Raw genomic sequence first — 15,807 nt, 5'->3', positions numbered from 1 at the left:
GGGCAAGCTGATATCACATGAATCTAAGCCCCCTCTATAAATCACACTGATAGCATAGACTGTCTGGTCTCTCCCAGGGTCGCAGGTAAACAGAGACGCTCTTATCAGGCAGGACATTCCTGGGGATGAGGGATTGCCTCCCAGGAGCCAAAGGTAGAGGCCAGCCCTCTGGGTGGGCAAAGTTAATTCTTCACTGTACACCATTCCACTCAGTTTCGTGAACTCATTTCTTTAACATAACCAAAAATTGCATAATAACTTGTTAATAACTTAATAATCAGCTGACAATTCAATTATTTTTACTGAAAATGAAGAATTATAAGCCAGCTGTCCTACAAAGGGAGTGTCATCTATCCATTGGAGCACAGAGACCAATATTTGGAAGTGTCCCTTTGGTACACCAGTTTTGCACCCTGGAGCGCTGTGTGCTCTAGTGAGATTCCATATTGGCAAATGGTAGCTTTCGTAAAGTGGGAGGAAGAGGATAAGCTTTATACCTTCACTTTTGAGGTATGTACGGCACCAAACAGGAAGTAACATAAGTAGGATATCTAACTTGACTGTCCAAAAATTATCACTCTGCCCTGTCACAGTGATCTCTTACTGGCTCTGCCTTAGCCTGTAGTTTGTACCTTTTGGACCTGTTCCCTCCCTGAGTCCCAAGACTCCTTAACATCTGTTTCTGTCCACTAACAAAGGAGCTGAAAATTAAGAAATTAGAAAAATTAAAAATCTCGACACCTGGGAAGACAAACCTTTTTACTTATTAAACAGAAGGTTTTAGTTCTCTCTGGAGGAGACTGATTCTCAGATTTATGTAACAAAACGTCCTGTTAGAGTTTCCTCAGTAAAAGAGTTTAAAATGCAGATGTAAAGACAGCAGCTAAAAAGGTTAACATTTTTGGTTCCTGCACTCGCGCGCGCGCTCTCTCTCTCTCTCTCTCTCTCTCTTTCCCTCTCTCTCTCTCTCTATAAGGTTTTAGCATGATGCTCCATAAATTATTTAAGTGGGAAAAGAGACATAGTCTAATCTGTGTTGTAGAACAGTCAGTGACCCCATCAGTGGGAAAAGGGGTTAGATAAGGAGAGACTGGAGCCCGGAGAGCAATTAGGAGACATCCACAATAGTCAAGGGCCCTGAAGATTGCAGCTCACAGCCCCTGGAGCATTGGTTCCGTCTTTATGTAGGCATCAGAATATCAGCATTGTGTTTTTCAACTTTTTATTGAAGTGTCCTGTACATACAGAAACATGCACGTGGCACAAGTGTATAGCTTGTTGAATTTTTAATGTTTATATCTTTTTCAACTTATCTACAAATTTTATGATTTGCCTTTTTTTTTTCCTTCCCAGATAATCTTTATGGTGGGACGAGGCTATCTATCTCCAGACCTCAGTAAGGTACGAAGTAACTGTCCAAAAGCCATGAAGAGGTTGATGGCAGAGTGCCTAAAAAAGAAAAGAGATGAGCGACCACTCTTTCCCCAAGTAAGAACAATCTTTGTTCCCTAAATGTTCAGTTGCATTTTTAAACACTCTTCCTCGGAGCAGCGCACACAGTTTGTATCTCATGGATTCAGATTCTGTGTGAGTAGGTGCAGACGCCAGATAAGTAAACACAACGGTGATTTCATAGAGACTGAGCAGTGGTGCGCCTAGAAACGGCCCCAGTTCGGGATATTCAGGAAAACTTTGCTTTTGTAGCCGTTCTCAAACATTCTGGTCTCAGAGCCCTAATACACACTTCAAGTGATCGAGACCACCAAAAAGCTTTTGTATGTAAGTCATAATTACCATTTTAGAACATGAAACTAAAAAGTTTTTAACTAAGTTTATTTAAGCATAATATGACTGTTATATGTTGAGTAATGTTTTTATGAAAAATATATTTTCCCAAACAACAATTAGTGAGAAAAGTAGCATTGTTTTACATTTTTTGCAAATCTCTGCAAAAAGAAGACAGCTGGATTCTCTTGTTTGCATTCATTATGGTGCAATATCTTATGACATATAGAGTCTGAAAATGTCGCTTAATGCGTCTAAAATAATAACAGTGACAAAGGCAAGTAATATCTTAGTGATACTATGAAAGTAGTTTTTCCACAGACCACACTTTGAGAACTGCTGCTTTAATTCTTCCTGATGGTAAAAGAAACATTTCAAACTCCCCTTTAATCCTTGGTCTTTTTGAGGGGCATTTCCATCTAGGGCTAAAGGAAAAGGAAGCTGTCAGCACTGTCTGCCTTTCTCTGATTTTTGGAAATTTTCCATTGCTTTTCATCTGTTTATGTTGTAGGGCTAACGGCCTAAAGTTAACAGTCTTTCAGTAAGCCTCGCAAACTGGAACTAAGAACCTGAATAAGCTCAGAAAGTTTAGCTACAGTTGATACTGTAATATAATATCTCACTGGTAGTGTTGGTAGTGTTTGTGATGCTTAGGAGGGTCCTGGTAGCACTGTATAAATGTGTCTCAGTCACTCAATACAGCTTTCAGGTGGGAAGCGCTGACTCCCGTAGTGACTCAGCTACCATAACTACCAAGCTGGTTCTTTCTAAACCTATGCCTTTGAATACCCAGTCCTGGCTGAGTTTCTGAGACAAAGGTCACTATCACAGGAATAAGAGAATCTTTTATTCTCATCTAAAGAATTAAAGATAGAGCCTAAGCTGTGGTTGCACAGTGGATAAAGTGTCAACTTGGAATGCCGAGGTCGCCGGTTTGAAATGCTGGGCTTGCCTGGTCAAGGGATATATGGGAATTGATGCTTCCTGCTCCTTCCCCCTTCTCTCTATCTATCTCTGTCTCTTTCTCTGTCTCTCCTCTACAAAAATGAATAAATTTTAAAAAAAGAATTAAAGATAGAATGTCTAGTTTTGCCAGGTCTCTCAGAGGCTGCCTCAGAGTGGGGAGGGGAGGCTAACTAGTTGGGTGGGTCGATATATGTTTTACAAATTGGAGCTCTAAGTTACTATTCTTTTGAAGAAAGAAGAATTTGTTTATTTTTAGTCTAGAAAAATCACTGCTTTAAGACTGCCAAAGTAAAAAGACCAGTATTGTTTGTCATTGTTATCAGGACCCTGAACTGTTCTCAGTTCACCTCCCAGGTGTACGGGTCCTAGTTTAACACTGCTGATGTACGTTAATAATGGGACTTATATACTTAGGCCCACTTTTTAAAAGATATTAAAAGGGGCAAAATATTAAAATTCCTAACATAAGTAACGTTTCGGTATTTTTGTGGTTTCAGCAAATGAAATACATTTGTGAATTTTCCAGATTTTGAAGGCTCCCTTTTCTAAGTATTATTTTAAAATTTTTATTAGAGGATCTCTTTTCATACCAATATGCCAGTGGTTCTCAAACTTTTTGAAGTTGGGGCGCATTTAAAATCCTACAAATAATTGTAGGCGCACTATATGCAGATTTCTGAGAAATACGTTATAATAAGTCAAATATTAAAGAAAAAATATAAAGTCTAAGCATGCTTTTATGGTAATTAAATGAAATAAAAACGACAAAAATAAATTTATTCTGACATTAAAAAACATTTTTATATTACATTTTTTGTTATGCTTTTTAGAATTCATAAAAAAGGGATTAAAAATTTTTAAATGACCAAGAAAGTTATCTTTTTATATATATACATCCTTAATAATATTTAGTAAATTCAGGAGGTCCCAGCATGAATGTGTTAAGTTTTTTCATTCTTGTGTTTATGAGAAACATGAGCCTGATGTGTCCTAGCAATTTCTTCAATGTTTGGGCATATATTTGAAAGGCATACTCTCATTTCCTTCTCAATACATTGAAGAATTCCTCTCTTTTTACTCTTAATTGTATTGAGGATAGAAAATAAAATACTAATTCACATAAATAGGATGTTGAAAATTATAGTAAAATGTTCAAAGCTTTTTTAGATATTGCAACATATTCTTCTTTTATAGAAATCCAAAAGGCTTCAAGAGACAATTCCTTATGTTTAATCATCAATCCAAAACCCCCACCATACATATCATCTTAACTTTATACCAAACAAAGGATAGAAGAAACTTGCCTCCAGTCTTTCTGGGGAACATGGGGGGTAGTGTAAACAATCCAGCACCACAGCTTAATAGCCTTTGCAACCTAATCAGGCAAGTGAGGTGGGGGTTTGGGCATACTGTCAGCTTACAGCCAATTGACCACGCCTCTGTCCCCCAGAAATCTAAACTCTAAAAACCCTGTTGGTTTTCTGGTCCCCAACAGGCATATACTGCTCTGGAATATCATAGGGCACACCTGGAAATCTTCTAGGGTGCACACTTTGAGAACCACTGCCATATGCAAACATAACTTTGAGATGGCTAAAAGTTTACATGTAAAAAACAAAATTATAAAAAAATAAAATCATTTCTATAACCTTGAAGTAGGAAAGGCTTTCCTAAGCAAGAGATAAAATCCACAAGTAATAGAGAAAGATTAGCAGTTTTTAAACCTTTATATAGTAAAATAATATTGAAAGATAAACAAAAATAATTATAGCATATATAACAAAGTTAAATATCTCTATTATATAATGGGCTCCTTCAAATCAATAATTGAAAGATAATAAATAATAAGCAAAGGACGTGAACTTGCAGTTCACAAAAGAAATACAAAAGAAAAACAAGATATTAAAAGTTCAGTGACAGCCTGACCAGGTGGTGGCGCAGTGGATAGAGCATCGGACTGGGATGCGGAGGACCCAGGTTCAAGACCCCGAAGTCGCCAGCTTGAGCATGGGCTCATCTGGTTTGAGCAAAGCTCACCAGCTTGGACCCAAGGTTTCTGGCTTGAGCAAGGGGTTACTCGGTCTGCTGAAGGCCCACGGTCAAGGCACATATGAGAAAGCAATCAATGAACAACTAAAGTGTCACGACGAAAAACTATTGATAGATGTTTCTCATCTCTCAGTTCCTGTCTGTCTGTCCCTGTCTATCCCTCTCTCTGACTCTTTCTCTGTCTCTGTAAAAATGAATGAATGAATGAATGAATGAATGAATGTATGTATGTATGTATGTTCAGTGACAGTAGTAAAATGCAGCATAACCCAATAGTGAAAAATGTTTTGATTTGGATGCTCAGATTGGCAATAGGCAGCATAGAGAACAACATTGAGAAGTGAGGAAGAGCATTTCTTTTACATTTTAAGTGTTGATGGAATGTTAATTGGTTAGGCCTTATGAAAGAACTTGGTAGATTTCATATGCCCTCTGATAATTCTACTCCTAAAACCTGTATTACAGGACTTGCTTCCACAGTATTCAGATATATATAAGAATGTTATTTACTGTTAAAGGAAAAATTAAAGACATAAAGATCAAGGTAGCTCTATAGATGGCATGGATATTGTTAGGGGAAAGAGCAATGCAGAAAACTATGTGTGATACCACTTTAAATGGTGGTGGTGTAGGAATGGGCTGTTCTCATATGTGCATGTTTATGCATAGGAAAGATGCAGAAGAAAGTATAGACTCTTTTACAGTGGTTTCTCCTGGAAGATAGTGCCATGAATCAGCACAACTAGTAATTCCAGATCCTGAATGGGAACGGCACCAAATTAAGAAAAATAGGCTTAAAGAGAAAAGGGATGGACTTGGGAGGTCTCTTTGCAAGGCAAGAGATAGGTTGCAAAAAGGGACCCTCCACTCCCCTACCTGCTTTATTTATATGGCAAAGTGAGGCCATTATCAAATCAAAGAGATCATTAAAACAAAGTCACATTTCCAAGGCATCCCAAGAATTCTACTAAGTGCAGAAGACCCCCACCATATATAACATCTAACGTCACAAAACAAAGGATTGCCTCTAGTCTTTCTGAGGGACATGAGGGGTAGAACAAGTATAAACAATCCAGCACCACAGCTAACATTAAGGTGTGGTAAAAATTGCCTTTAGCAGCTTCACAGAACAAGTGAGGGTGGGGGGTTGGGCAGATTGTCAGTTTACTGCCAGTTCCCCACGCCTTTGTCCCCCCAAAATCTGCAAAGACCCTGTTGGCTTTCTGTCCACAATAAGATAGGATTTATACTTTATTATTTGAATTTTTGTGTATGGTAATTTTTTAAAATTTGTAACATTACTTCTTTGCCTTTTTATGCTAAGCATTATACAGATTATAGTTTAATATTAAAGAGTTTTGGTAGCTCTGAAAATAATAGTAATAATAGTGGCTACTAAAGTACTCTTGAATACTTGCTAGGTTCCAGGCATCATGCCAAGACCTTTATACATGTGTCATGGCTGTGTACATACATTACCGTACTGTATGCCTTGAAGAGCCATAACCTGTTTCTTTATACCTTACAATATGCTGAATTTCTGTATTTTGTGTGTGGGAGTATTTCTGTAAAGTTTTCCTGTCTTCTTCCCTCTTGGGTTGTAACCTGTCACTTCTCACTCCTATGTCGCTAGCAGTCTGGGTCTTTGGGTCCTACTTTTAGTGATTGTGTGGAACATTTCCCGTTACTAAGTTTCTGTAAAGACTGAGTTGCTCTGGTGGCTCTGTTACAAAGTCACACAGGGCTTTACTTCTCCGTGCTCCCATCTTCCCAAAAGGGACGCTGGTCTATGAGAAATAGGCACATAATTGGTTTAAAAGTTATTATTTACTGTTCCAAAGCTGGCAAAGGATCTAAAATGTAAATACAGCTATCTGGAGGATTACTTTCCCTATTCGCTTTATAAAGATTAAAGCTGTAGTAGTTTGGTCATTTTCTTTTTAAGGAAAAATATTGGTTTCTTAAGTATTTTTCTAGGCATTTAGGATAATATGGAAGACAATGGAAGATTTCAGGTGCTTTCCAAGTATTAGAGTACCCTTTTTTTATTTTGTGCTTTTTTTTTTTAGATTCTCGCCTCTATTGAGCTGCTGGCCCGCTCATTGCCAAAAATTCACCGCAGTGCATCAGAACCCTCCTTGAACCGGGCTGGCTTCCAGACAGAGGATTTCAGTCTCTACGCTTGTGCTTCTCCCAAAACACCCATCCAGGCCGGGGGATACGGTGCGTTTCCCGTCTACTGACACACATTAACGCCTGCGAACACACAGGCGGGTAGGGACAAAGGAAAATGGACGTATGTTTGCTTATATATTTGTTAAATTCAATAGGGTGTTTTTTAAAGGTGAGTCAAAGAACTCTTAAGTTTTTAAAAACTGGATGCAATTTTTTCCTATCTAAAAATCTATACTTAATCATTGGATTGTCAACATCCAAGAGATTGTAAAATACATAGACATTGCGAAACTTTGCAGTGTCTCTTCCAGGTGCTTTACTCTTTGTTCCAGGATTGTTTTGTTTACTTGGTTATTCTAATTATTAAACTTGGATTAAAGTTTTCCCATGCACCTTTTGTCTTTAGCTGCCGCCCTTCCGCCAGGGTCTGCCAGAGCAGCACACAGTGCGCGCACGTGTGCAGGTGGGAGGTTGGCAGGGGCTTGCCTGCGGCAGGTTAGGCAAGCCGGACCGGACAGGTCGCATGCAGGAGGTCACTAACATTGAATAACCTCATTCTTATTCTTAATAGTTTTCCTGTAACTATTTATTTTTATTAGTTTGGAAAGTGTGGATGTCCTTTATTCCCTTAACTCAATAGACTAGACAATTTCTTTTTATAAATTGTGGGTTCAGGTAACAAAAGCTGTTGCTGAGGAGTGGCATATTTGACATGAGTAACATAGTTTAACTTTGGATCTTTAGTGAAGAAGTGTTATCAAGTGAAGTTCCTCTTAAATATTTCTTTATATACTAAGGATATCTTGCATATGTAGAAGCCAAAATTCCTTACAAATTTCCTCCCTGAAAAAGCTTCACACAATCCTGTGAGAACTCTTAGGTTTGTTTGTTTTTCTTTTAGATCTCTCTGGTTGCCAAACACCAGGTAATGGATTTTTTTAAAAATTATTACTACTTTAAATTATATTACTTCTCATTATGCCCAGTTTAGCAATCACCTTATCCATGTGTCTTATAAAATTTGTGTTCCTTATAGTCTTTCCCAGCAATTCTGCTTATTATGAGTGAATGCCATTCTTTTTTGTGTGTTCCATTGTACAGTGTGTTTGTTAGTGCTTTCTAATATGTCCACTGTCTTGTATAGAAAATGACTGTAATGTGGCAGTCACTATATTCTTACTGTGAACCATAATCTTACTAGGAAACATTGCCGTCATCTTATTAAAAAATTGCCTGACCTGTGGTGGCGCAGTGGATAAAGCATCAACCTGGAAATGCTGAGGTCGCCAGTTTGAAGCCCTGGGCTTGCCCGGTCAAGGCACATATGGGAGTTGATGCTTCCAGCTCCTCCCCCTTCTCTTTCTCTGTCTCTCCTCTCTAAAATGAATAAAAAAAAAAATAAAAAAATAAAAATAAAAAAATAAAAAATTGCCATCTTTTTTACTTGAGTCAGCCTAGGAACCGTAAGCAGCCTCTTGAATGTCTCTTCATTTGTTCAGTTGGGATTTGTGCTGATTTTTAAATATAGTTGACAGTTCAAAGTTATGCCGGCACACAGACAACATCAGCATAAATGCTATCCTTCTTTGAAGCCAATAAAGAAAATCGGAAAGACTTTAAACTAATAATAACTTAGTTTTTAAGTACCACATATTTTTTTAATGCTTTTATTTTTTCAGTGAGAGGAAGGGAGGCAGAGACAGACTCACATGTGCCCCGACTGGGATCCACCTGGCAAGCCCACTATGGGGCGATGCTCTGCCCATCTGGAGTTCTTGCTCCATTGCAACTGGAGCCATTTTTTAGTGCCTGCGGCAGAGGCCATGGAGCCATCCTCAGCTCTGAGGGCCACCTCTCTGCAATGGAGCCATGGCTGCAGGAGGGGGAGGGGTGTAGAAACAGATGGGCACATCTTCTGTGTGCCCTGTCCAGGAAATGAACCCAGGACATCCACACACCTGGCAATTAAATACTTTTTTTATTCAAATAGTTTAGATTTCATCCAGGAAAACTTCTCAGGGATAAGTGTGGCATGCCTTTTGCCCCTCATTTGGGTAGCTTAAGTAACCATTGATTTTTTAGAAATTGATTCATGGTTTTCAGTTTAGGCAAGAGCAGTTAAAAAAATTTTTTTCTCATATTTTAAAGAATATGAAAGAGCCTGACCTATGGTGGCGCAGTGGGATAAAGCGTCGACCTGGAACACTGAGGTCGCCAGTTCGAAACCTTGGGCTTGCCTGGTCAAGGCACATATGGGAGTTGATGCTTCCTGCTCCTCCCCCTTCTCTCTCTCTCTCTCTCTCTCTCTCTCTCTCTCTCCTCTCTCTCTAAAAATCAATAAAGAAAATATTAAAAAAATATATGAAAGATACAAGATAATGTAACATTGGGAAACATAAGAGTGCATGATTTCTAAATCATTCAGTGGACGCCAAAGAAAAGATTATTAGTAATTATTAAGCAGGGTTTTATTCATAAACTGAAAAGCAAGCAAGTAGGAATGCTCAAAGACTTGGGCATTTTGAGGCACAAGAGTCGAAGGATCTTTTATTGATAGAGCTCTTTCTGTAATTCTCCAGTCTACTTGCTTTACTTCTGTCTTACTTTCTTTGGACACTGTCCTTTTTCTGCCCATGAACACCTGCCCAGCCCCCACCATCTGCATTTGACTCCTTTCTTTCTTTGTCAGTCTTCTTTGCCAGAGGCATTCAATGCTAAGCTCTTAGAACTGCCATCCCATAAGCATTAAAACATGCCTCCAACAAGTCACATGGTAATTCTTCTTTCCAAATGGGCCCACTGGATGTGTTAGTGGATGTTAGTGGAAGAACCATTAAAAATATAATAAATGAGATGTTCAGATAACATGAATCTGGAGATGTGGGAAACATTAGAATGATATATGGTAGTTTCCCTTTCTATTGTTGTTTTGTACTGTTTTAGATATATTCTCCAAACAAAGAAAACCATTATTTTCCTAACCACATGTAAAGTTAATCACTCTAACCAGGCAATTGGAACAGGATTGTCACTCTCTCATGATTGCTTCTTTCCTAAAACCTAGATCCACAGATGCTTCCATTGAAGTTTATTTCTTTCAGCCCTGGCCAGTTGGCTCAGTGGTAGAGTGTCGGCCTGGCTTGCAGGAGTCCCAGGTTTGATTCCCGGCCAGGTTGACCTGGAATACTGAGGTTGCCAGTTTGATTCCCGGCCAGGGCACACAGGAGAAGCGCCCATCTGCTTCTCCACCCTTCCCCCTCTTCTTCCTCTCTGTCTCTCTCTTCCCCTCCCGTAGCCAAGGCTCCATTGGAGCAAAGTTGGCCCGGGTGCTGAGGATGGCTCTATGGCCTCTGCCTCAGGCACTAGAATGGCCCTGGTTGCAACAGAGCAACGGCCCAGATGGGCAGAGCATCGCCCCCTGGTGGGCATGCCGGGTGGATCCCGGTTGGGCGCATGCAGGAGTATGTCTGACTGCCTCCCCGTTTCCAACTTCAGAAAAATACAAAAAAAAAACTTCACTTCTTTCTTTAGGAGCAGCCTTTTCATAAAGTTTGTTGCACATTGTAGAAGTTTTACTAGTCAATAATGAGTAATGAGATTTGTGTTGATTTTAAGTTGGTTAGGTATGACAGCATTTAATTAAATGTTTCAGGTTTATTCATTTCCCAATATTACAGTAGCCATTTAAATACTGACCCAGTAGTTAAAATCACCCTCTCTAAATAGTAACTATTTAATATACCAGCTTAAATGGCCTTTCTCTCAAGTTGGTCACTCTCTTAATTTAATGACATGATCTACTTTTCTTTTTTAATTCAGTATTATGAAATGGGTACTTCGTCATTAAAGCATTTTGTCAGTCATAGGCTTATTTGAGAATTATTGAGCATGGCTTTACTACTTTTTATTTGACTAAATATTTCATCTCTCCTGTGACCATTTCTCTAAAGAATTTAAGGAAACCAGTGTGTCTGTGCCACCGTACTCCTTATGCTTTTGAAACTGCCTGAAAGGCCACCACACAGAAATAATGGGGCAGATTCTGGCTGCAGATGACTGTTCCCCTCCATCTAAAGCAGTGGTTAATTTGTACAGAATAACATCATTAGAGTTTTCATAGCATATCTTATCTTTAAGGGGAATTTTTATCAAATTTTATGTATAACAGCTACTGAAAAATACATTCAGTTCTGGAATAAAAGGTAGTTATTTAGTAATATCTTAAAACTAGTTAATAAAATTCTTAGTTTTCAAATAAACAAGCCATGATATTTGAGGTGTATAACATCACAGCATCTTCCCAAGAGTTGTGTGCCCTAGTCATAAATAAAGTCAAATGGGAAATAGACCTTAGGTTTTTCTTCATCAGAAAAAAGGTAAAAAAAAAAGTTTCATTTTGGCCTCTGGTTGACTTTTCAGTTAACAATTAAAATAATATACTGAGGTTTTCAGAAAATCTGAGTATTTCACTTAAAATAACTTCATACAAGCAGAATTGACTCTTCAAATAAAATAAGGCAGGCAGTGGGGTGATTGAGATTTCCAGACAATGCAAGAAAGAATAAACAGGAAAAAAGTTTTTCACCCCCAAAATGATAGAAAGATCTATCTTTTCTAAAACTTCTTTATGATTTCAGGAACATACATAGAGTTTATTGATCCCTAAACTCTTAAGTTCTTTTTGTCCTTGTTTTGTAATTCTGGGCCTGAAGTCTAATTATGAAAAGATTTGCATTCCATTAGAAGCAGTAGATTCGGGTAGGAAGATCTTTAGTGTTTATTGGTATTTGATTTGGATTTTGTTGGTAAGATTTTGTGCTTTGAGAGGTGGTTTGGGGTGTTTTTTTTATTTTTAAGGTTAATATTCAAGTTTGTATAGCAGAACACTTCAACAAAATGGAGTGTCTAATTGTAATAATGAATAAGAAACATTGAAGATTTTTTTAAAGTTATATTTTAATGTAAGATTTGGCTTAGAGTTATCATTTTCTGATATTCTCACTTAATAGATTAATTCTAGCCATTTTTTATAGATTTCTGTTAAATAAATCCTGTTTTTACATTGGCTTCCTTCAGTGAGATTTAGGTTCTGCTACAGTGACTACTCATAAGAATGTTGAAAACTGCTTTAAAGAAATGTTAAAATACTGAAAAAAAAATAACCTTAAAACTATAAGGTACTCAAACCATAATGAGAATGTTTATATATTTCTTGAGTCTCTGTTAATATAGAATATCCTCCTGTGGTTATGCTCTAAATGTTTTACTCTTCAAGGTCTTATTTTTATCAGTACCAAACTTCCTAGTCCTTTTAAATTTAAATATGAGGTAATCATTCTTTTAACCCTTCCTTGTTCTTTTGGCTCACAAATCCTTGGCTACTTGCTTGTTAAAAGGAATCTTTAGATGGAAAGAGTAGTTGTATTCAGAATGGAGAAACAATGATTAATTATTGAAAATTGTTTAGGGGCGTGTTTGGAGTCAGCACTTGGCTTTGCATTCTGACTCTGAGATCATGGGCAAGTTACCTAACCACTGTAAACCCAGCTTGTTCCTTTGTGAGAGAAAGGAGGGTAATAGCACCTGCCTCATAGTTATGATGGGGATCAGGTGCAAACATACATGAAGTAGTCAGTGAGGCACCTGGTGTGCAACAGGCAGTCAAACAGTTGCTAATATTAGCAACATACAATTTGAGGGTTCATTCAGCCAGACATTAACAATCTGCCGGTTGTTGGAACATGCCAGCATTCTCTAGTAAACAGAATCTATCTAATAGCAGTCAGAAAATGAGTAGGTTATTCCTAGATTAAATAGTGTATTCATATAAGTGATTGGTTGGATCCTCATCAGAAGTTGCTATTACTGAAAAATAGTAAGTAAGCCTGACTAAATTCTGATAGTTCTCAGTTATTAACCAATCCCCAGAAATCAACTATAGTATCTCTAATAAGAAGAACCAACAGAATGGTAGGTGAGAAATAATGGCCCCTCTATCAAGCCCCCAAGTTCAGTAAGCTAAAGGAGTGTTATACCTCAAATAGACTTCATGGTTTAAAAAATCTTATGCTGAGAGTGATGTCCAGTGACAGGTGCCTATATATAATTTGTTGGTAGTTTAAAAGGCGAAATGAACTAGAAGATAAAGGGTCTGCATTTTCTTTCCTTCTGTCAAATGTGTAATGTGGACAAATTATTTGACTTCTTAATTTTGTCTTTTGCAAAATGAGGATAATTTCTACTTCTTCTAATAGTGGCATTATAATGAAAACGAGTTGATAATTCAAGGGCTAAGTATGCTACAAATCAGCCTTACTATTTTACAGTCAGTTTTCAAGATACTTTGTTCATTGGAACTCTTTTCAGCTTGATTAAAACTACAGCAAATAAATCCCAGCTAGGAAATTATCTGCAGACGTGGTGTTTAATTGATGTAATTGAACCATAGTCTACGTATTGTGTAAGTTGTCTTCTGTCATGGGTTTCAGCCATTTTTGCTTTTTGAATTGGTGATGGTGTTGCTAGATATGTGATAGAGAGCTAGTCCCCTCTCAGTGAGGTGTCACTGAGATTTTGTGTCCCTAGGTTACTTGAGATAACTTTTTTAAAATTAGCTCTTGTCCTCCCTCTACAGGAGAATTTGCAGCCTTCAAGTAGCCACACCAACATGGCAGCATCTACTCTTATTTCTTAAGTCTTGTGTTCGTACAGTTTGTTAACATCAAAACACAGTTCTGTTCCTCAGATCTTTTTTTAAAGATACAAAATTCTCAGTGCATAATCTGGTGTGGAACAGAATGGAATTTCCCATCCAAGAAAAGAGGGAAGAATGTTTTAGGAACCAGAATTCTCTGCTGCCAATGTTTCTTCTTCAACACAAACACCACGTGCATACGAGTCTGCCCACTCCCAGGAAGAAAGAGGAGAGACCCTGAGTTCTGACCTTTTGCTGGTCGGGCATGATGGAAAGAAACTGCTGCTACAGCTTGGGAGATTTGCTCTGGAAAGTCTGCCGGTCACCTGTGCCCTTTTAACTGCCAGATCAATGTGTGGCTGATCGTCTGATGGGGCAGTTGCAATCACCAAGCATCGTTCTCTTTCCTGTTCGGGGATTCTGTCGTGGAGCTCTTTCCCCTTGCCACCACTGGTTAATTTCTAAGGGACGGAACAGAAATGCAGCATTCCTTGTCTGTAGGGTGCACGTTCAGTCCTTGACACATTTATCAAAATGAAGCTGTTTTATTTAAATGGAGGATGAGGGGGAGACGAGCTGCGTGTTGGTGCAGAGGAAAAGGGGATGCTGCATCTGTTTCCTGACCTTCTGAGTCTCTGGCCTTTTGTTGCCCTGCTCGCTGTGGCGCCTGCCTAACCCAGCAGGCTGGGCGTGCAGGCACACACCGCCTTCTTTGCTCACTGGGTCCAGCAATGAAGAGAAGGGTCTGGGGATTTTTTTTCCCCTCCACAATATAGCAAGTTCTCAGGAAAATCTTCCTCCTAAGCTCTTCCAGTCACCAAGTACTTATGTGGCTACTATGTCCAAGGCACAAAAATGACATGGTGGTATCTAATTAAAAGCCTAAAAATGGCTTGATAACAGTTTTGAATGTGAGACATTTATGTAATTTAAATGTAAGGTACAAGTTTTAATTTCTGAGTTTCTTCTATTATATTTTTATTAAAAAGAAAGTAATTTTCAGATTTAATTGAATTGGAATAATACTTCCCACTAGAATTATATATCCTGGAAAGTTGTATTTTTGTTATATAAACAACTTTTAAAGAAAAATCATTATCCTTTTCTCTACCTAAATATGGGGAGTCTTAGCATATGCCTAAATATTTACAATTTTTAAATTAATGGTACTTGCTGGATCCACACTAACATCTTTGCTAATAATCTCATTGTTTCTTCCAGTTTATTCCTACACTACATCCTCATCCTCTTTCTAGTCTTTTATCTAGAATATGCAACCTAAAATAAAAATGGTGGTGTCTCCATTCATTCTCCTCCTTCCTTTTTTCCCAAGCCTGGTCTTCAAAAGGTTGGGCATTTTGGCAGCTGATTCCCAGGTAGAGGTTGGCGATTTTAGGTCTGTTGGGACTGAGAGAGGATGTGTGAGGTGTAACATCAGTTTTTATAGTGAGAACTGCTGTGACATTAAGAACCTCATTCTTTATCTTAGTGTAAGTGACAAATACAACCTAGTCATAGCTTACTTTGGCCTTTTCTAAAAGGTGGTAAAAGTCAGGGCGGTGACAAAGTGAATCTGAACATATTAATGGCAAAAATACCTCCCTTTTCATGAGTCTAGAATCTTTTATCAGGATTTAGGAATGTAGATAAAATCAAATGTACTTAGCCCAACCAAGCTAGGTAACCAAGGATCTGAAAGAAATTAGACAGGAACTGTAAAATGAATCAGGGAATTAGAAATTGTTATTTTAAAATTTCAGATTGTGACTCCCCCCGCTCTCTTTTTCTCTCCTAAAAGCTCTTATTAGCTGATGTTTGCTAACATACCTGTGTTCACAGGAAGACCTACTGAGAATTCCACAGACTTGGAAAAGGTTGTCCAGCACAATGAAAAATAGACTGAAGTTATTAGTGAGTTTGAAAAGTAGTATGTTCTCAGGTCTTATACAAGCAGAGCAGTAACAAATTTTTCCTTAACAAAATTCAGAAATTGCAAAGATGGAAATGGTTCATGCTCATTTGAAGAACACCCTGTGTGTGTAATGCTGCCTCTTTTAAAACATATTGCTTTATTTTTCTAAATGTATTCCCGTGGATGCTTATAAACGGGCCTGTGTCCCGTTACCGACATGGCAGAG

The 15,807-nt window shown here is 38.1% G+C and overlaps 1 protein-coding gene across 4 annotated transcripts in view; it reads left to right on the top strand.

The window, feature by feature from the left end:
- The window catches only part of BRAF (B-Raf proto-oncogene, serine/threonine kinase), a 98,269-nt gene extending 84,440 nt beyond the window's left edge, over window positions 1-13,829 (top strand). For 2 of the 4 annotated variants that reach the window (XM_066362888.1, XM_066362886.1), the window contains 3 exons: window positions 1,354-1,488; window positions 6,870-7,023; window positions 13,610-13,781. In XM_066362888.1, coding sequence (XP_066218985.1) covers window positions 1,354-1,488; window positions 6,870-7,023; window positions 13,610-13,632 — 312 coding nt within the window. In that variant the 3' untranslated portion in view covers window positions 13,633-13,781. Of the gene's footprint in view, window positions 1-1,353; window positions 1,489-6,869; window positions 7,028-7,876; window positions 7,901-13,609 lie in introns of all 4 variants that reach the window. The other 2 variants (XM_066362887.1, XM_066362885.1) reach the window with 2 other exon arrangements.
- The last annotated feature ends 1,978 nt before the right edge of the window (window positions 13,830-15,807 follow it).

Source organism: Saccopteryx leptura, chromosome 2 (genome assembly GCF_036850995.1).
Source record: "Saccopteryx leptura isolate mSacLep1 chromosome 2, mSacLep1_pri_phased_curated, whole genome shotgun sequence".
In the NCBI taxonomy this organism is placed as follows: domain Eukaryota; kingdom Metazoa; phylum Chordata; class Mammalia; order Chiroptera; family Emballonuridae; genus Saccopteryx; species Saccopteryx leptura.
Note: the sequence above shows the minus strand (reverse complement) of the source record. Positions and strands in the feature narration are given on the sequence as shown.